This window comes from Opisthocomus hoazin, chromosome 8 (genome assembly GCF_030867145.1).
Source record: "Opisthocomus hoazin isolate bOpiHoa1 chromosome 8, bOpiHoa1.hap1, whole genome shotgun sequence".
In the NCBI taxonomy this organism is placed as follows: domain Eukaryota; kingdom Metazoa; phylum Chordata; class Aves; order Opisthocomiformes; family Opisthocomidae; genus Opisthocomus; species Opisthocomus hoazin.
This window is the reverse complement of record NC_134421.1, coordinates 66,530,669-66,553,002: the sequence shown is the minus strand read 5'-3', so window position 1 is coordinate 66,553,002 and position 22,334 is coordinate 66,530,669. Positions and strand designations below refer to the sequence as shown.

At 43.2% G+C, this 22,334-nt stretch overlaps 1 protein-coding gene across 4 annotated transcripts in view; it reads right to left on the bottom strand.

Moving 5' to 3' along the window:
- Positions 1 to 22,082, bottom strand: part of FRMD4A (FERM domain containing 4A) — a 392,745-nt gene extending 370,663 nt beyond the window's left edge. For 2 of the 4 annotated variants that reach the window (XM_075429179.1, XM_075429184.1), the window contains exons 1-2: positions 21,928 to 22,082; positions 21,323 to 21,457 (exon numbers count right to left, since the gene is read on the bottom strand). In XM_075429179.1, coding sequence (XP_075285294.1) covers positions 21,323 to 21,367 — 45 coding nt within the window. In that variant the 5' untranslated portion in view covers positions 21,368 to 21,457; positions 21,928 to 22,082. Of the gene's footprint in view, positions 1 to 21,322; positions 21,458 to 21,555; positions 21,686 to 21,732; positions 21,788 to 21,927 lie in introns of those variants that run through there. The other 2 variants (XM_075429182.1, XM_075429181.1) reach the window with 2 other exon arrangements.
- Between the last annotated feature and the right edge of the window lie 252 nt (positions 22,083 to 22,334).

Below are 22,334 nucleotides of genomic sequence, written 5' to 3'. Positions count from 1 at the left end.
GCTGATTGTCACTAGAATATGTAACTTACTGAGGATGCTTGTGAATCTCGCCTCCTTTGGGAGTTTATATATGAGAATCTTGCTTAAAACCACTGAAGAAATGCTATTCTGTATTCCTTGTTTATATTTCTGGTATTATTTTTCTGTTTCACATTTGTCAAGATAGATTAAAAAAACCCCCAAACAAACACGGAAGAATCAAGTCAATCCTGATGGTATTCTTTATCAACAGACATGCAGATTACTATTTAAATTCATCCAGAAAATAGTTTATACAGTACCTTTCTCAGTAGCATTGTCTTTGTCTAAGAATCAAAGCAGACAACCTTTTATAACTTGGCTGTCTGCCATGACAACTTTCCTAGTCCAGTTTCCATTTATTAATATTTATTGTTGCAGTTTTTTAGCCTCTTCACAGCAAAATACAGTGTTATAAAGAGATTGGAAGTGTCATAAGAGACAAAGGCAACATTATGAAGAGCAAAATGGTTCTAAATTTCCAAGAAAAATTCTGCATGGTACATAGCAAAAAAACTGATGCCATTGCATTTCTGAAGTAATAGCATCAGTACTTATACTCCCAAGTGTCATCATTTAATTTCAGCTGTAGAACATTTTTTGTAGAGTCTAAAGAAGAATTTCTGGGGATAAACCTTCCCTCTGTTTGTCTGATAATATAAACTTCAAATAGGCTGGCAAACAGAGCAAGATCTGTTGATCAGTCTACTTATCGGGCTTCAAGATCAGTTGAATTTCTCTGCTTTTTAAAATTCACATTTTTTTATCTCAGTGAAGTTTCTTCTCTTCCTAATTATTCATTGGGCCATCATCTTTGTATGCATGTACCCACACATCAGACTAGCCAGGTTCCTTGTAAACCAGAGACATGCTGAAGCCTGAGGACATCTTTTGGACAGAGAACAACTTTATGACCAGTAAATACTGGAATTATTGGTTAAAAACTCTATTGCTTAAATTATTCATAAGGTCAAATTGCATTGTTATACTGTCATTGAGCCTTGTACTCTGGGAATAAATGTTAGAACTGAGATAGCGCTGCATGTGATGCAGTTTGCTGCTTCTAGAGCATTATACAAAAGTACATCAGGAAACGGACAGGGACTGTACCCAGAAATCACCAAGGACGGATTCATCTTCTTTAGCTTTAACCCAGTCCCTTACATTCCCTTTACGGTAAGTGAAAGGAAAATGGATAATACAAAGTCACAGTCTGTCCAGTTTCAGACATCTACTTTCTCCAAAACAGGTTGGTGCCCTAGACATATCCAGTTTCCTTCTTTGGCTTTCACTGGAAAGCAGATGATCAAACCAGCTGAATTCATCCCTGTGTACAATTTCCCTACACAGGGTCAAGTGACGGTCTTAGCCCAAACTCTGAACCAGCCAGGCAATTTCATTCACTGTTGTAGACCAGCTGGGGCACTGAATATCAGATTTTTCCAAAGAATTAGACTCCTATTTAAGCACACTACAAAAAGCAATTCTTACTTATATGTTTCTTTTAAACAGTACTCAGCACCTTCACACTCAGCAGAAAAACAAACAGAAAATGGCTGCTGGAAGACTTGATGAAAGTCTGTCTGAAAATGCAATTCAACAGAAAAAAATTCACTTTAATTTTTCTTATAACAGGTTATGAGGGCTTTTTTCTATGTTAGGGGGTTGGCATTTTGTCTTTCACCCTCAAGTGATCTCTGGTCGCAAGGACAGCAAAGGTAGTTCATACCATCAGTTTATAGATGGACAACTTACTCTGGGTATCAGTGGATTTGGAGGTGTACAATGATCTTTTAACTGCAATGAATTATAAAGATTTGTGACAAATGCGTTGCAAAATTCAGGACACAAGTCCACGACTAAATGCTCAAGTTTATTGTTTATTGTGTTTAAAAATGAAACTCATTTACCAGTTAATAGCTCATTAACTGGTAAATCACATTTTATTTCCACCTAATTTATGAGTCCTGAGGTGTTTGGACAGGGCTTAACATGACGAAAAAATAATGCTGTATGCAAAATCCTTTCATTTGCTTTTGGTGTGGTACATGAAATAGACTCTTTATTTTAGAAAGATTTTTCTCTGTGAAAAAACATCATTAGCAATCAAAGAAACAGCTATGAGCATTGATTGCAAATGTTTGAACTTCTATAATTTGCATGTCATTAATAAGCAGGCTGGCAGAGTTTGGTCATAAAGTTTACTTTGAAAGTTCACATTGCTGTTACAGCTCGAGTCATAGTAGTGTATTGGGTTTGATTGGAAAGGTTTTGGTATCAGAGGGGCTGCGGAAGTGGCTTCTGTAAGAAGCTACTGGAAGCTTCCCCTATGTCTGATGGAGCCAATGCCAGCTGGCTCCAAGACAGACCCGCTGCTGGCCAAGGCTGAGCCCATCAGTGATGGTGGTAGAGCGTCTGGGATAACATAGTTAAGAACGGCCTAGAGTTGTGTGAGGGGAGGTTTAGACTGGATATTAGGAAAAAATTGCTCTACTGAAATAGTGGTCAGGCATTGGAACAGGCTGCTCAGGGAAGTGATGGAGTCTCTATCCCTGGAGATGTTCAAAAAACGTGCAGACATGGCACCTCAGGACATGGTTTAGCAGGCATGGTGGTGCTGGGCTGATGGTTGGACTTGATGATCTTAGAGGTCTTTTCCAACCTTAATGATCCTATGGTTCTATGAGCCTATTCTAAGAAGGGGGAAAAAAAACATGCAATGGCAATTGCAGCCTTAGAGAGGAGTGAGAATATGTGAGAGAAACAACTCTGCAGACACCAAGGTCAGTGCAGAAGGAGGGGGACGAGGTGCTCCAGGCGCCGGAGCAGAGATTCCCCTGCAGCCCGTGGAGCAGACCATGGTGAGGCAGGCTGTGCCCCTGCAGCCCATGGAGGTCCATGGTGGAGCAGATCCCCATCTGCAGCCCAGAGAGGATCCCATGCTGGAGCAGGAGGATGCACCCAAAGGAGGCTGTGACCCTGTGGGAAGCCCACACTGGAGCAGGTTTGCTGGCAGGGCTTATGACCCCATGGGGGACCCACGCTGGAGCAGCCTGTTCCTGAAGGACTTCACCAATGGAAGGGACACACGCTGGAGCAGTTAATGGAGGACATTGTCCTGTGGGTGGGACCCCATGCTGGAGCAGGGGAAGAGCACGAGGAGGAAGACAATATGTGATGGAATGACTGCAAACCCCATTCCCCATCCCTCTGTGCCACTCAGGGGAGGAGGCAGAGAATTCTGGAGTGTAGTTGAGCCTGGGAAGAAGAAGGGGTGGGGGAAGGTGTTCTCAAGATTCAGTTTTATTTCTTGTTACCCTAATCTGATTTGCCTGGTAATGAACAAAACTAATTTCCTCCAGTCGAGTCTGTTTTGCATCTGACAAGAACTGGTGAGTGATCTCTCCCTGCCTTTATCTCAACCCACAAGCCTTTCATTTTATTTTCTCTCCCCTGTCCACCTGAAGAGAAGCAGTGACAGGATGGCTTTGGTGGGCACCTGGCCTCCAGCCAGGGTCAGCCCAGCACAGGTATTAGCAGTGAGATTCTTAATTCCAACTAATGAATGGTTTTAGTGAATTACGAGTCACACCTAGCATGGTGAACAGCAGCCTGGGGCTTGCCTGTTGCAGCACAAACCTCTGCTCGCATGAGTCTCCCTTGATGAGAAGGCAGAATTTGAATCCACTCCAGCAAAATCCCCCTTTTTCACTGTATGTTCGTCTTTGTGCATAGGTCAGCCACCCGTTTTATTTCTCCTCTCTCTCATTATGGGATTAGTGGACCACCAAAACACCTAGCACACTGGAGATGCGCAGTTGTCCTGCAAAAAAGACTTTGAGCCCTTTCACAAAACCAGAAGACACCAAGAGGTGAAGGACACTGCCAAAGGACATACAGAAAATGCATGCCAGTGCTTGAAAACCAGTCCTCAAAATACAAATCTAGTATCCGGAGGCTTAGAAACCAAGGAGTAGGAACAGGCAGCCGTCGTTGAATTATTGGTAGATTGCCTTGGGGAAGCAAAAACAAAACACCTCGTACAACACAGAGTGAGCCAGAGAGGCAAAAAAAATCCAGCCTCAAGTCAAACAAACTAATTGCCTTGGCTAGCCAGGTTTTCTACCTCTAAACTTCATGATCTGGATGGTTATTTTCATCACCTCAGAGAGTCATAATAATCAGCGGAGTGACACAAAGCAGACTGAAAACAGGGGAAAATAACTCTGATCCCTTTGATTAAAAATAATCAATAATGCAGCGTGCGAGGCTTCAGCAGGTAGGCAGGGGTGATGGCTCAGGGGGCATGACGGAAACGGCCAAGTGAGAGAAATGCAGAGCAGCCTTCCCCTCCTCTGCCGTGGCTGCCAGCGGGTAAAGCAGGGACACGGCTGTGGCTCCCAGGCAAGCGCAATAACTCTGCTGAATATTGCAATCTATAGTTCACTGACCCCAAATGATTACTGCACTCCTCTCATGCGTTCAGTAATTTTCTGTCCTGATTCTGCAGGATCCAAGCGGGCAACCCAAAAGAAACCAAACTCCTTAGCCCTGCTTAGAAAAACAGATAAAAAGGTGATATCAGAGTCCCCTGCTTCCCCTTATAATTTTTTAATGTCATGTTGGACTGTTGGTTTTAAAAGCTCTTTCAGATCTAGCCACAAGTGTAGCCACCTTACTGATTCACTGTGAAATGGCTACATCGTTAGAGAGGCAATCTGAGACAACATCCGAAAAATCCTGCCAGCAGACAACTTCAGAGCACACTTGTTCCCCAGCTCAGAAAGGTGCTGAGGGACAGGCTGAGCCCCTGAGATCCCTCTGGTGCTCCCATACCTTGCAGAAGCCCTAAAATCCCTGCTCTGGTCAAGCAATTAGTATGACACTAGGACAAAGACATTTCTTCAAAGAGAATAAACCCACAAAACAACCAAGAGTTCCGTGCACAGACAGAGTTTTCCTGGTGAAGCAGGAAAAGATTAAATTCTATTATTTTTCTTTTATTTTCATTTTTATTTTCATTTCAGGAGGAAAAGTAGATGGGGTTTTTGGGAGGCTGCCCCCCAAGGAATCCTAAACCCTTTTTTTTTTTGTTGGTGGTTTTTTTTTTTTTGTTTTCATTTAAAATTGCCCATGCTGCTTAAAAACAAGACAATGTGATCAAGTATATATTTGGAAGATGTGCCTGCCCCCAGCCACGGGAGCATCACATCCCCTGCTGGAGAGGGACTTAGGAAGCTGTGACAACCCATCCTCATGCAAGAGGCTCTGGATATATTTGCTACGATATTTGGACCCATGCCCTCGTTTGAGCCCTGCTAGTCAGATCACTTCAGGCACACAGAGTCAGCTTTCCTGCCCGTTGCTCAGGCGTTGGTGGCCCTTTGGTCCCCATAACTGTCCCTTCCCATCATGGAGCAGGACAGCAGAGAAGAGCCAGGCTTCCTGGTGGAGCTCGGACTTTTGCAGTCCAGTGTCTAAGCTCCACTGAAACGCTAGAAACATCTTGGTATCTGTATGCAGGGGACTTCTCAGCTGCTACTTTGTCCTCTAGACTGGCTGGTCTTCCCGTCTGTTCCAGTATGATCCCTCAGGTACCAGTCAGCTGGCAGGCTACAAAGACCACCACCCTCAAGCCGGCCCCGCAGCTTAGCCCGAGGCCAGAAAATGGCACTGAACAGACTTGTACTTGTTGAAATATTCACCGCATGAAGCAAATTTTTATATGAATTATTCACACAGGCAATTTTTAAGTAAATTGCTACTCTCCACTGAATCCGCCCTATCCAGAAGATGCCATCTGTGTTGGCTACTAGAATTTATGAAAAAAACACTGGTCTTCCCAACACAAGGTGGATGGTTTTTTTGCAGTACAATATCATCACCTGTTTTTACTGCAGGCAGCAGCATTCTCTGTTGTTGACACTGCAATCCAGATGAGTTTTAATTCTGTCAGCCACACAAACATATGCACGTGTTCCTCCAGTAGTCAGCAACAAAAGCAAAACAGACTCAACTGCTATAAGCATCAAACACAGCCCACATTCTTGAGGTACATAAAAATGTGTGGCACTGTGCAAAATTTATAGCAACCCTTCTAGTGCAATATGCATTACAGCAAAATCTTGATTTGACTAAGTGTTCAATATTCTCATGAAGCCATTACTGCTAACAGGACCCATAAGTCACATTTCTTTAGCATATGTAACTTTAAAGGGGACTGTTGGCTTCATATTTAAATCTTAATATAAATTTCCCCAGAGGAAAACCTGCTAAAGATGCAGTCATCCTTACAAGCCAAGGGAGACAAATGTCCAATTTACAATGATCTGAAAGATTTGACTCGAGGAAGAAAAGGAAATATGAAATTTTTTCACCATGTTTGCAGTTTCTGTTACAATAAAGCTCCCGCCTCCAAGGAGCATCTAGGTGCCACACTAATGCAAGCACAGTCACAGTGTGGTAGCATATAGATGTATAAATGTGAGCAAGGGAATAAGTTTTAGATGATCCCAGCTGATTTTGGGGACATGGGAATGGAGATAGCCATGAATTCTTAGCAGGGGGCTGACTCCCATTTATAAGGGGAAAAGAAAGCAAATCCATCCGCCACTGCCAGTGATGACCCCTCCTGTGCTAAAAACTTGACATTTCTGTTTTCTTAGATGGTTGCATGAATCGTTCAATAGGGAATGATAAGACCACCGTAACCATTAGAGTTGAAGCAGTTGAAGTCACTGTTTCTCAGCTGACACCTAGGAGTTAAATTTTATCTGCTACAAAGCAAAGGAAAATCAATTCACCCAGACTGTCAAGGAAGAGTACAAAGAGAGAAGGAGAGCACCAACACAGCCAGCTACTGCATCTCAGCTGGGATGCAGATACCACCTACATTGGTCTGGATCCCTTGGATGGCAAAGATCGCCCCACGGGATGCCATCCCACATTCGCTGCAAACTTCATTTTCAGCTACTGTTATCGCGACTTCTGTCTTGTGAAGGCTTCTTTCCCCACAGCTGGAAGAGAGTATTTTTAAGAAAGACAGAGACTTCCTAGGACAAGAGAGCCATCAATTTCTGCTTCCCAGCAGAGCCCTTCACACTCCTACAGGAAACTTCTGATGGGAAACATTCCCCAAAACTGGGGAACACAGTATTAATGTGTAGAAGCAAACATACAATTTGTTTCAGCAGTGGCCTGTGTCTTGAGACACTTTGCGTTAGGTTTTAGATGAGAATATTGACAAAACCCAGCTTAACCCAGAGATGGATTTAAAGATCTAGTACTACCTCTCTGTACTCACCAATTTAGGACTCAGTACAGCTCGTACTTGCTGCTTATCAGCAGGACACCTTCAGATAATTTGATTCTGGCAATAACATAACACTTTTTCTAATCACAGCAGACTCCCCAACCAGATGTTGTGCTCTGGAAGCCCTCACTGTGGTTTCTCGCACTGTGGTGCCTTTATAAATGCTGCAGCTCATAGCTGCCACATACAGCACTACACGATAAAAATTAAGACACTTTATGTGGAGCTTTGAACACTTCTCTGAGGGGAAGCTGTCATCTTATTTAGACTGGCAGAACCAGAATTGAATCTAATAAAGCTGTAGTGGAAGAGACGTGGAGGAGAGAAAATTTGTTTCTTCCCACAAGGAGGTCCTTCCAGCCCACTGCCTGCTCCCCTAGGATGGCTCACATATTTTTGCAGATCCAATGGGAATCACAAGCTGCAGTTCGTTAACACACAAAATAAACTGAGCAGTGTTGCAGAGCACCAAAACAACTTTAAAGGCCTCCAAGGAAAGTATATTGTCACCTGCAGGTGATATCTCCAGAGGAATGAGGTGTCACCAGAGCTGCTACTAGGCAGCTGCTGTTTGAACAGCTAGTAGGTGCCATTAACCAGCCAAGCACCCCCAAACACATTGCTTTGTTTTCCATGGAGATTTTGCCCCCAAAGAAAGAAATCTCCATCATTGGCCCTCCTAAGTCTGCAGGGACGTGCGCTCTCAGGAGGGATCCATGTCTAAATGTCCCAGAATACATTCCCTTCTCCTGCCAGGACAACAAGGAAAGCAAGGATCCAGATGGCAAATCTTTCTGCTGAACCTGTCCCTAAGTCTCCTGGTTTGCGAAGCACTCGGCTGGGTGACAGGAGTCCTGTGGCCCATGTCCCTGCTCCCTGGATGAGTTCTCTACTATTTCCTAGCACCTGGTCTATATGAACACAAGCACGCTGCAGGAGATGCAATCCGACTCCCTCTGCATTCCCACTGCCAAATGGGTACTGCAGCCGCTCACCTCCACTGCTATAGTCTCTTAGTCCTTTTTATTTGAATAAAAGCTTAAATTTGTCATTGGAGTTTCATTTTTAAGCACGTGAATTAAACAGTGATGGAAAACTCATCTTGTTGACACTTTGTGTTAACATGAGCTGAGCACTTCAGCCAGTCAGTGACTAATATTCAAGACCATTTTCTTTATGGCTGATGTATTTGTCTGTAGTACAGTGCAATTAAGAGAATACGTTGTGTTTCAGCCAAGGGAGTAGCAATGAGACAACAATAGAGATGACTTAGCAGATGTACATCACAGGGAGATGCTCAGCCTGCTCCTCGCAAGATCTGGGATCCCAGCGTCATGCTGCCTCCATATCTGTGCAAGCGTCCAGCTCCCTTCATAGAATCATAGGTTGGAAAAGACCTCTAAGATCATCAAGTCCAACCGTAAATCATTTAATCACAGTCCAGTCCCCTCTGCATATCCTTCTCTATCAGGCTGTCTCCTAATTTCTGGTGTGTTTCCCAACATGCTCCAGGCTCAGCCCAAGCACTGCGCTACATGTGCGGTGGGACTGCAACCTTCTCCTTCATGGGTCAGCTTCTCAGTAAGTATAAATCAAACCTGAAGGTGAATCTTTATGCAACAAACATATCCAAAAGCTTGTTACATAAATCCAAGAAAGATACCAGAAATAAAAAAAAATAAAACTTCCCAAGAACACACAAGCAACAGTGTGAACAGTGTGAGATTTCTTTCCTTCAGATGTTGTCATCTCTCTGGGTTAAAAAACCCAACTAGGCCTCAGCAAGAAGTTACACGGCTAAAATTAAACAGACCTTGTGCTCTGTAGCTGGATTTTTGTTTGTGTTTGTTGCAGAGTACCCAGCATTGCTGTGATTAAGTGTCTCATGGATAGAAGCAGTTTCTCTCCCTACTTCAGATGTTTAACAGCATTGACATAGTCAGATTTTCAGTTTCTCCTGTGTTGTCTCTCTGTTTCTCTTTAACTTGGTGAGTTTCTTCAAACAGCAAGAGAGGTCTGAACCAGACTGACCTGCAGTGCACTACACCCCGTTTCCTTAGATTTGATTCCATCTTCCCTCCCCAAAGACTCCCCTGCACCTCCTGTGCTTCCTTTCTGCAGCATCCTTAGCCCCTCGCTTGGTCCTTCGCTTACACTGCCACCCGAGTTACATGCTGTAACCATCAGCCACGATGTCCTCTACGTATGATTGGAGTATTAGTGTTAGATGCACTGAAACATGAGCGCAAGTGTTCAGCCTTGGGAAGACACAGAGGTCCTTTTAGATTACGCTGGGTGCCACGTACAGGCAATGGTTTGCAAAAAGGGAACAAGTTGCAACAAAATGGACCTTGGTTTCTCTGAGTGCTCGGTGAGCGGGCTTATCCTGTGAACCAGGCACTGGCTTAAGAAATGATTACTCAAAATGTCACTTGCAAGGAAGCCAGATTCAGATTCTGCGCTACCAATTTTTTTTTCCTTCGAAGCCGAATGCAAAGCCCTGGACAATCATTGTCGCTTCATAGTGAGTTTAACTAATGCACTAAAAAGCCACTGCTGTCAAAAAGAAGAATAGCAACATAAAATAGAGCCACTAACCTCCTGTCATTTAAGTTACTGGTCACATCTGCTTTTATTTCAGCATGAGCAGATTCAGGTCTAGAGTATTCTCAGAAAGAGAATCTTAGAAGCCAGTCATAGGGTAAAATTAACAACTGCTGATTGATCAAGATTTTAGTCACTGCCTTTCTTAAAAGTAATGACAGTAAAAAAAAAAAAAAGTAGCACATCTCTGTTTTTCCGTCTGTTCAGAATTCACTGCTGTGGTTTCTATCTCTATTTTTTATTTAAATAGTCTTTGCCCTAGAGAAAATAGTTCATCTGATGTTACAGCTGACCTTTTGGGTTTACTCTACATAAAATTTTTCCCCTGAAGAAGGTTCCCATCTCTGTAAAAAGGGATGGAAAAATATATCCAACTCTTTTCCTCTAATTCTAGCTACATCCTACATTTAAATCAGTGCACAAATGTAACCGAATTTGGGATCAGTATTTTAAGTTTTTCCAACAAGATCTCCTATATTAAACCGTGATTCTACAGGAATATGCCACTGCTTTTGAAAACTTGCTTCTTACTGTATTCCTGTAAGCTTTTGGCTTAGCTAACTGTAAATTATCTTTTAATGAATTCACCTTCTATGTATCAGGGATAGTAGTGACACTTCTGGTAGTGAACACATAAGGGAGAAAATTCTCACATGGGTATTTAGGATCATACTGTATAAACAATTACAGCATTCAATGTCTGCAGAAAATCAAGTGGCAAATCAGCAGTGAATATCAATTATACATCTGCTGCATCACAGAGGCAGATGGCACTTTAATTGTACATCCGAAACATTATGGACAATTTTCCCCACCCCAGCCTGACTGAGATAGTGGCTTTAGCACCTGAAAATATCAAGGCAGGGTATGTGGGCAATGACTCATCCAAGAATTCATTTTGGTCTGAAAATAAATGTTTCATCAGTAAACCGATAATAATCTCCAAGATTCACAGCTCATACGCACAAACCTTCTATGCTATCTTCATCAAGGTAAAAACTTCTATTGATGAAAAGCAATTGGGCAACCGTATGGGTCACATCACTCAGCTCAGCGTGTGAAATTGTCAAAGTGTTTGAAGATCAATAAGACAAATTGTTTTGATTGCATCTGTAGAAATTGGAAATGTCGTGGAGATAAGTAGAGTAATATGGATTTACACTCTTCTCCCAGCTTGATCCTAAGAGAAGAAAGATCAAATCCTTTTCCATGGACGAGAATGCTTTTGTGCAATGGGGAGAGTTTTATGGAACTTAAACAGAGGCAACTACAGCTACTGATCATGGAGGAATCAATTGACACCAGTCTATATATGAAAGAGTGACTCTGGCTCCCCAGAGACAGCTGTGTTAATTCACAAATAGCAGAAATGCTGTGAATGCTTACTTTATTAAAGATTATTAAAAATTAAAACTGGCTGCTCTCTTGTTCTGAGCTGGCTATATATTATTCTGTTTGCATAGGCTTTGCCACCCCTGCTTTATTACACATGGACAGTAATGGCGATTTCAAAGAGGATTCTTTCCTTAATCCCATTATGTTCAAAACTGATGGGTTTTCATTTGTCCGCACAGTCACACAGCCTTAAAATGTCCAGTTACTCTGACATCAATTTACATTTCATCTTGCAAGAGGACAGCACTCCTCTCCTCCTCAAGTATTTTTGAGGCTAGCCACAGCAGACACATTTATTTGCATTGTGAGCCCCGGTGCATTTTATTGGGAGAAATGTACAAAGTTAATGACAGAAACCTGTATTTGGAAGTGATCTCTCAGGTAAAACACTAAACACAGACAAATCAAACTGGAACATTCAAAACAGGATCCATGCCCAAGACATCAGGCACTTCTGGACTTTGCAGCTAAGGTTTAATTCCTACTGGTGAATCAAAGCTTTCAGGGAAATTACACATGGATGATTCTTTATTTAGCTCTTCAAATTTAAATGGTTCATCCAAATATGAGAAACTCTCTAAAGTGACCTAAGCACTAACTGTCCAAAGAACTTTAGTAGTAAAACTCATCAAAGAATGGGTCAAAATATTCCTGTGATAGAAAAACGTTTGTGTTGGAACCAATGTAAGATGCAGAGACTGCATCTAATACTAGATACAGGGGAGGAAGAGAATTGAGGAGGAGCAATTCATCAGAAGTAGAGGACTCGGAATGAGTAAGCCTTTGCTTACATACTGCAGTAAGGCCGGTGACAAAATGAGTTTCTGTGTCGATCGAGAGGGCAATAGAGGTCTCTCCATACAGAATTTTTTAACTCCTGACTCCAAAACAAAATCTCAAAGTGGGGAAAAAACCCACTGCTAGGAACTTCAGGAAGTTACAAAACTTGCCCATCATTTTTCTTGTGCCATCACTATGTCTTCTGACGCCTGTAATTTTGTCTATTTAGAGTTGAAGTGCTTCCTCGCAATCTCGTTAACGCCAGCAGTCTCAGAATACTGATTCAAGGACTTACGGCTGCATGAAATATCCTGTTTTAAACACATGATTAGAGAAAACAGCATGCAGCAAAAAGCTGTATTTAATATAGTAAATAAGTGCTATTATTAGTGATATCTTGCAAAGGAAATTACTAAAAAAATGGTCTTCATTGTTCTTTTGATTTCATTAGGACTTTCTTTGTCTTTAACTAGAAAATAAGGAATTCTCAAGAACACTAGTCTGCCAGTGGAGGAAATACTATTAATCCTTCTTAGAAACATCATTTTTAAATTTTGGTTTTCAGTAGAAATATCACCCTGCTGCTCTGGGGACCCTGACCTACTGAGCAGTTTGAGGGACAGCTCAAAAGCAAATCTCCCTATAGCTCCTGCTTGATCTGGAAGTTAGAAGCCCTTCTGGAGGCAGCAGGATAGCTAGAACGAAGCCTGGTTTTCATGAGAAGGCTGATTTTGGTCCATCATCAAAATCTTGGAAACTCAATCCAAGCCTGAGATACCAGAACACAAATACCACTGTAGCAACATGTAGCAACAACTGCCCTGCTGGCCACAGCCACCTACCCAGTGTCCACGCCTTGCTGCTAAAGAAGCCAACATGAGGGGTCTGTTGGGTTTTGCTCAGTCATCCAGCCCACTGGGACTGCCAGTGAGAACACAATCTGTGCCACTCCTTTGAGAAGGACAACATTTCTGGCCACGTAAAGCTAGATGTTCAACCTCACAAACACTTCAATTAATTGGTCTGTTTTTAAAAAAGTGGACAAAAATCTAATCACCTGAAAATCAATGTAAATGTAGAATAATTGAGAACAATCTTTGCTCTCTGATATCTGAAATGAGACCAGAACAGGAAAAATGGGTGTTTGAAAAGCTCATGCCATTTTTTTTCAATCACAATAGCTTATATAACAGCAGTAATAATGACCTTCACTAGACATTTCCTTGAGTACTAATGACCTGGGGTTAATGGCTCAAGACATACTTTTATGCAGTCAAATATCACAGCCAGCAATTAATTACCCAGCAACACTATGTGCTTTGACCACTACGGCTCAGTTAGCCTCATATTATTAAAAAATGAAAAGCATTTCAATCTTATTTACTGTGAAGCTGTCCCAAGTTTTGCTTTAGCATATTAGACTAAAAAAAGCTTGAACCTATATTAAGCGAAACATCTGTTCTACAACACTCCTCCATTAACTTCACACAAATTACGGGGAGTCAAAGCCAAGTGTGTTGAAATATGATGATCATCACAGCCTGCTCACAGACAGAAAAACAGTGTGGAGCAAGGCTCTGTGTGAATTCTGCTTCTGCACTACCAAAACCTCCCTAAAAATAATTTTCAGCTCTCTGGTGGCTGTAAAGGGATTGAGAGAAGAGAGGACAGCGAAGGACACACTGCAGAGAGCAACCCTTCATTGGCAGGGATGGGCGGAGTGTGTTGGCTAGGGACAGGAAGGTGAAGGTGTATTCTGTTTTTACCAAATTGGGTGAGGCCCCAATTCCTCTGTAACTGATTTATGAGGAATATCAGTGTAGACTGTTTTTGCACCCAGCTTTATGCTTTCCCAGTTTACTCCCATTCATTATGTTTTATTATTTCAGCAAGGCTTCTGCAACATGCCTTGAAAACAAAGAACCTTGGGCTCAAATCTCATCATTCCTGGTTAGCTGTTGGCATTTTAGCACAATCACAAGCTTTTTGGAGAACTGAAAGGCTAAAGCCAGGCACTAGAACTAGCACTAAGATGTGCTGGATTTAATTAGGAGATTACCAGCTTTAATCCCATGAAGGATGTAAAAAACTGATAAGAATTTGTATGTAGATCCACTCCTCTAAATAAGTTTCTGGCATTGACTATACCTTCTGTTTCCATGAAATACAGACAGACAGACATTTTTTTAGGTCTCTTCATGTCTGTGAGGCTTCTTGAGGAAGATCTGGTACCTCACTGCCTTCCAGCAAGGCTTTGGAAACGCCACTTGGTCTCAGGCATTGGTCCTGGACAAGCGCGTGCTACGAGGGCTCTCAGTAGGACTACCTAACACAGTATGACCCATCAAAAGGCAAGCAGAACCCTCATTTCATGTGCTTTGAGAGTTTCAGCTTCAGGCCAAACCAAGAATTAATTTAAACAAGAAAATTTCTATCACTTGAAGGTAACAATAGGTTCAGGCTAGTTAGATACTCACTATCATTAAAACCTGTTTGTGAAATGACTGATTTCAACTCACTTCCCACAAGTTTCTGGGCTTGATGATTTTTAAAAGCATAGGGAATTAAGACATTGGGAGCAAAATGGATGCATCTGTCTGGAGGGGCACAGTTTACCCAAAGTTTGCCAATGATGGCAGCGGTGGAAACACCCATTCCCCAGCAGCATTTGTGGTGGCTGTGGAGAGCCCCAAACTCAGTCCAGTCACTCTGATTGACCGCACATCCAGCTGATGGCTTCTGTTTTCAGTGAGACGCATGAAATGAAGTGGCTGTTGCTGGTGCTGGCCAACTCCATGAGTGCCCACAAGACCAGCCACCTAAGCGCAACAGCTATAGGTGCCAAATCACAAAAATCTGCATTTTCATGGGGTGTACAGAGGATCCACATGGGACTTTTGTACGTCTCTGAGCTCTGATGTGCTAACCACATTAGCCTGCCAGAGGGCTGGATTGTTGTCACACTGAGAAGTTATGAGTACAGTAATTATGGAAGCGTGACATTCATAACCACAAGGCAAAGAATGAAAAATTGCAATCGCCCAATGTTACAACTGCTTACTATGTATTAGTAGCTATTCATAGTCTTGCATCTTAATTGTGGCAATTACAGCATTTTTAATATTTTTTTTTGGTTTAGGGATATCAGTCAGGTTTTCCAACGCATTTCATTTTAAAAAAGTCAGAGTGACATCATTCTTCTATATATTGTCAAAAGGAATTGTCATATTTAGTGGTCTTGTCAATCTGTTAATACGTTACTTTCCTCCTAATTGTAGAAAGGCTCCAATTAATTATAATGATCATTTACTCAAGTGCTACTAATTCTCTTCTACAAATAGTGATGCTCTATAGCATCATAAAAAAAAAAAATCAATGGCCACATCTCTGATGAGATAATTCTATTAGTCACTCAGAATGAGCATCTGGAATAAAAAGTACAAGCTATATTCATAATAAAAAAGTTAAGAAACAAGTAATCCTTCTTACTCCTGTTTTAAACCATAGTAATAAATGGGAAAATTCAGATGTGCAAACATTATGGTCTGCTTCTTCTACAGCATGTTCATGCAGAGGGACACGGGAACGAAAATTGATGGCACGCGCTAGAGCAGAATCGAAGGGATAACGATTTTGTAGTTCTACAGCTCAGATGGGTAAAAGGTGACATCCACCACAGGGAAGCCAAGAGCAATCCCGGGGAGTGTTTAATCTCATTCACCTGAATTAAATCACCATGTTTGAAGTCTTACTGCAAGTTTATAGAGGCTTATAGTAAAGTTCAGATACAATTCAGTGCTGCAGGGGAACTTATCAAAAAGAAATGGCTAAATTTCCAGTCCACAGCAGCAAGCAGCCACAAAGCAGAATTTGTTATTTGTAGCAACTTTGCTACTCTCATCGTCTCCTCCAAAAGAGCAACCAGCACAGCTCAGCTATTTGCTGCTCATGAAGCCCATTAGCAAATTACTGCCTGGCTGGAGCGAGGATGGAGCCAGGGAGGAAGGGCAATTGCCGCCGGCACGGCTGCCGCAGCGCATTATCATCTCCCGCCCAGACCTTCTGGGAAGCCTGCGGATGAAGACCACACACCTGCACGGTGGAAATATCGGCAAAAGGAGCACAAACAGGGCTGCTTGATCACCTCCTCTCACTGTTTAAGTAACCCCACAGATCTGACTTTGGGCCTGAAGCTGAAGAAGGCCATATGTCAGCGGTGCAGCCGATTCCTGGGGGAAGGTGTTCTTCATCCTCAAGCAATGTTGCTTACACCCAGACCCGTGTATGGGTCACACACTGCTCACACATCACACTGCTTCAGCATTATACGAGAGCTGCATTAACCCCCTATGCTGTGCAACAGCAAAAAACGATCGGGTTTTGTCTTTGTGGAAGGATCATGCCAAGCTTAGCTTGTCTTCCAGGTCAAGATTGTCTGTAGATGAGGTCACAGCAAGGAGGTTTGAATGTCAAGGGCTTTTGCATACTGTCAACATAGAGATAATTTAAGCCTGAGATGAGAGAGGAAGAAAATGACCTCATCCCCACACTGTAACCTTGCTGCTCCCAAAGGCTTTAATACGATCCTGCAAGCCCAGCTGTGCTGCTGCAAGCTGTCTGGAGGTTTGAGTGGGACAGAACACAGTTTTACAGTCAGTAGGGTCAGTCCTGGGTCTAAATACAGCTTAGAAGATCTATATCTTTTGAGTTAGTTACCCAACTCACCTTCACACGGGCAGACTTCAGGCATAAAAACTTAGCAAACATGTGAAATGATATATGAAACATCCAGAATGTTGTGAAGTCCAACACCTCAGAAGCCAACCAAGCAGGCTACGGCCCCCACAGCGTTTAGCAATGATACAGTCAATATCTATGAAAGTGTTTTAAAGGAGATTCTACAGAGTTCAGTGCTACGTTTCAGAATGATCAGATTGAGGAGATTCATGTCAGTTTGAGGACTACAGTGTAGCTCTGCTTGAGGGATGGAAGGATGATTCAGGAGAACACTCTTTAAAAGGAGGACTGGAAGCACAGGGGCATACTAGGATTTTCAGTGAAGAATGACACTCCGATGCCAATTATTTATGCAAAGGTTTAAGAAATGGAGCAGTTTTTACATGTCTTCCTGTTGCAGATGTCTGCCTTAGACATCCATTGCAATGCCTTCAACCCAGTAGAATAAGAAAACAACGAGGCTGGCAGCCACAGTAGTGGGCTGGCCAGCCAACTTCTCACTCTTCTTTGTGAGCATTGTGAACACCGTGGCCTGAGTTAATGCTCCCAGTTCCCTTTGGGCAGCCTTTTCTCCCCTTGAATCACAGAGGTAACTGAGTCCCATGTGGTTAGTGTCACCTAGGACCTCTGACATCCACCTCTATTCCAGCCTCAGCTTTGCAACCAGCTCAGACACAGAGTAATGAATTATAGAAAGTGAAAGCATCATACAGCCCCTTGAAATGAAAGATACTCCTCCAAACACAAGCAGTTATCATTAATTTACAATTGTACTTGTTTTCTAAATGGTACATTGTTATTTCTTCAAGGAAAGCATTTCTATATACAGACCAGAGAGAGCAAAGCCGGACTATAAATACAGTGAAGCTTCAATTTGATCGAGGGAGCGAGAGAAGCTAACTGGAGCTAGCTTTTCTGGAAATAGAAAACCATGCTTCTCTTCCCTACCATTTTAAGATCATTTTGAATTAATTGGTATACACTGAGCTGTATACCTTGCTTATCTGAACTGCTGCTGCCATTGAACACAGATTAATTAGTGCTAGTGTTATGACCTACAGTAGTTTGAAGGTCAAGTCCCTAAGATCTATTTTCATGAGATACAGTAATGCTGTCTCGAGAGACACCAGGTATCATAACTTATTGTGCTGTTAAAATCTACAATCAATAAGTCTGCAGCTTTAAAATTTTACAATACACTAATAAGACAGACATAAAATCCTACTAGTATTGCACTTACTCCCATCAGCATTAATGATCTTAACGCAGCAGGTGTTATCATTCCTAACTAGACACGGTATTTGCTATCTCATGCTTAGATGCTCCCTCCTCTTGGTTCACAGAAACTAAGGAAGCTCTGTTTTAACGGTTTCATAACGCTACAGGCAGAGCCACTTTGGGCAGAGTTCGGCCCCGTTTCCTCCATGCTGAACCAGGCAACTTCCCTCATCTGCTGTGATCTCTGAAGCAAGGTAGAGGCAGGAGTCCTACAGGACCAGGCACAATCCAGAACCATTTGTAATACGAGTCATTTACCAGAATGGATGAGTTGCAGTTATATTTTCAGATTGCAGTCTTTGTATGAAAGCTGCATCTTTATGCTAGGAAAATACATGTTTAAGACAAGTTCTCCTTCATTGAGCCTTTTCCCTGGCCTGGGAGAAAAAAAAAAAGAAAATCACTAAATACAGAAAAAAAGTATCACCTGAGTATTAAACTGGCTAGAAAACAAGATCAAAATAAAACCAGATCCAATTTAGATTAATTCATTGTATGGTCAATATTTATTTCACTAAACTGAAAAGGACCGGTCCATATAAGGCTGCAGGTTTAATGAGATTCTCAGGTGTGCTAATGGCTGCCCAGGCAATGTGCTACTCCCTGCTGACCTGAGGTCTGGGAGCTGCTTTAGGCCATGCCAACTACATGTCCTAGGTAGCATTTACCAGGCACAGGTAAGTCACAGTGAGCTGTTATCATGGCTGGCACCCAGAAATGCCACACGGTCCCATGTACAGCTCTCTCTGCTGGGGCGTACTGGTGCTAGATACCTATGTCCTATAGATGGTCCTTCTATAGGAACGAAACCCCATACCCTGGAGATGCCCATCTTTCTTAATTGGCCAGAAAGGAGTTTGGGATGAGCAAACTCCTCATTTGAGTCACTCAGTTTAGTGCATCAAATTCCAGGGAAGTCAACTAATGGCTCTGTACCTTGGTTTCTTTACCTGCAACAAGAAGTGCTTTGAGGTATCCCACTGAGAAGGAGTTATTTTCAGACTGAGTATGATGCAGCACTGCCAAATGCTGCTGCTGATTAGGTCTCATAAAAAGTGGATGGTTGGATGCACATTCTGCATCCTATTGCAGGGGAAATGCAGTACTGAAGTACTCCTTATTGCTAAAAGAAAACTCTCTCAACGGAGAAAGCCCATCAAAGTACTAAAAGATACCTCTGTGGGCTTCCCAAAGACATATAATCCTTTAATCTCTGGAGAGTGGCAGTTTTGGAAGAGATGCCATTATAGCTGCTCATTGTGTGATGAATTATGCAAGAATTTATTATTGATTCAAGGGAAGCCTGCTCAAGAACACAATCAAAGCCAAGCCAGAGCAGAGGGGAAAGAACGAGGTTTCTACAGTTAACTAAACCAATTCATGACCCAAGAAAAAACTAAGGCAAGAGAAGCAGTTGGCAAGAAGTGGTGTATTTTACATACCAAGTCACCTTTTCCACACCCATAACCAGCCTTTAGTACCAGATCGTGACAGAGCAGAGTCCAAAGTGTTACATGAGTCCTCTCGCAACCCAGAAATGCCTCCCCCCACTACCACCCCAACCATCCATGGGGTCAAAGGCAGGAACCCCTTTGGCTGTGGAGCCTCAACCCAACGCAGCCCATCCACGTGGGGCTAGGAGACCACAACAGCCCTGCCCAGGGCTGTGCCCGAGGTGAGGAGACCCGAGGGGTCCAGGCTACGGGCCAGAGCTGTAGAAATGCCCGATCCACCTCAAAATGACAGATGGGGCAAGGTCATCCGGCCGCAGAATGCTGTTTTAAGAGAGAAAATCTGTGGAGAGCTTGGCACCATACCAGAGGTTGACAAGGTCTGTTCAAGGAGTATAGAGGTGGGAGAAAAAGAGGTTTAACTTGAGAATTAAGAGGGTAGTGAAACTAAACACATATACAGCCCAAACAATGACACAGGGGTGACAGGCACCCATCAATTTATCATTGAAAGAGTAATAGAAAGAGGCCATTTAAACAGCCAGGAAGGCCGGATGTAAGCAAGGGGAAATAAAATGATCTTGCACAGCAAGTCAGTCACTGACAAATATAAAACAAACCATGCGGAGGTTTAATAGCATGTTTAGCATTTTGAGTAAGGGACATAAAATTTGCTTTTCTCAACTTGACTTTTGTTAACAACCTTAGGCACTACAGGGTTATTATCCTGCAGCGTACCCTTTACTAAACTCATCATGTCTCTGAGTGCTAGGGACCATTTCCTAATACAATTAGAAGAGAGATCAGTAACAATAATCACGTAAATATATATGTAATGCATATGTACCTATGCATTCACACACACGTGCACACACACATGCTCTTTGCTTATAACAACTCTCTAGCGGAAACATCACAGTGTCCTTTAGGCAGAAAAACATCCAGCAGAGATCTTACACTAAAACCATCCCTCATGCTGCTGCATAGAAAATGGCAACAAGAGTAGGACAGAGGAAAAAAAAAAAAAATCAGTAAAGCTAAAAAACTCTCTATTACCCCACCAAAAGGGTTTATTTTAATTGCAGCAGGACTGTGGCATGTTTCTGGACTCAGTCACGTGTTTTGCTAAATAATCTTCTTTGAAATATTATAAATATGCAGAACTTTGAGAAGTAGGTCAGTGGCTCAACACGTTGTAGCAAATAGCTCAGATAGATACTAGCCATCAGCCTGTGGTCTGCACCCAGCAGCAGGTCTGACACACTCTGCAGAGAGTCAGGTGGCAAATCCCTGCATTAGGGGACCTTTCCCCGAATGATACAACACCTGAGTACCTGGTCACAGCTAACACCGTGCCTCTCAGACATCAAGCTCTCCTTCTCATCATCTAAGCTTTCTCACAATCAGCAAGGGCGAAAGCAGAAGGATGTGAGAATTCAACACACTGATATTACGAACAAAATGAGAAACAACAGCTCAGGATCAACCCCGAGTGCAAGCCTCAGCTCTGCCGGAAAGGTGACTTCAAAACCCTGCTTCGAACATTGGTCCAGATGCATTAAAACCCATCACAGTAGGACCGTCTCCGTGCGAGCAGCAGATGAGCCCTTTGCAAAGTTCCCCGGGACCTGTAACAGCCAAGCGGTGGCTCACACAAAATCCTGCTGTGGATTTGGTGCCCTGAATCCGTGCAGTGCAGCCCCCCTTGCCCACCCCCCTTCCCAAACGGATTTCAGCAAGCACTTACCATCAGCAGGCTCAGAGCAGACTCGGGAGCACGCTGCACAGCCATCGCCTCTCTTCCTACGTACAAATCCTCCCCACGACTCGGTCAGCCCTCGGCCCTCCGTCACGGCAAAGCATCCACAGAGCCCACAGCTAACTGCAGGGAGAGAAACCCCAAATCAGGGTCGGAGAGCATCTGCAAGAGGAGGAGAGGATGGACGAGGGGGTGGGGAACAGAGGAGGGAAGGAAATAACCTTCTCAGCCAGGGAAAGAAGCTTAAGCTAGGCCAAATTTTACACTAGAGAGAGGAGGAAAATGAAACAGAGAGCCTGCTGGAGAAACAAGGTATCGGGAACTGCAGGATATTTAAAGCTCAGGCGCACGCTGCCACAGTGAGCAGCAGCAACACAGGACATGTATCAAACACCTACATGACAGGTTAGGTCCAAGCCATCCTCCCCCTGCCCCAGCACAGAGACTATAATTAATTGCTTTTAATTGCCACTCTCCTTCCTCCACCTAAATAAATGCATAGATAGCACAAAACAGCCATGCCCCTGACTCTGCGTCTTCCTCCCTGCCCTGGTGATGCTAGCGCAGAAACAATGTCGAATAGCGCAACGTACCGCTTCCAAAAGGGTCAAACCTCTTCTCTCTTCTTGCAAAGCCCTGCTTCGCCTGGTTGGGAGAGCAGGCGCCTGCATAACACAGACACGAGCAACGAGGGAGAGCAGCCAGAACCAGGAAGCACCCGCCGTTCACTTCAGAGCAGCAATTACCTTTATCATATTCGAGCGAGAGCTGGGTTACGCACTGACCCTTTTCACCTTACCCCCCCACAACAGAAAGTCTCTTCTTCCTCCTCCTCCCCTTCCTCCTCCTCCTCCTCTCCAAATGGACCCAGCTCCCCGTGGAGCTAACACACTTCCTAGAAACATGTAATTACACAGTCTGTTGTGTTAGCGCTCTGATCACGCTGCCTGTACCGCGCGGAGATGGCAGCCAGGCAGCCCCCCCTGCCCCCCCTTTGCCA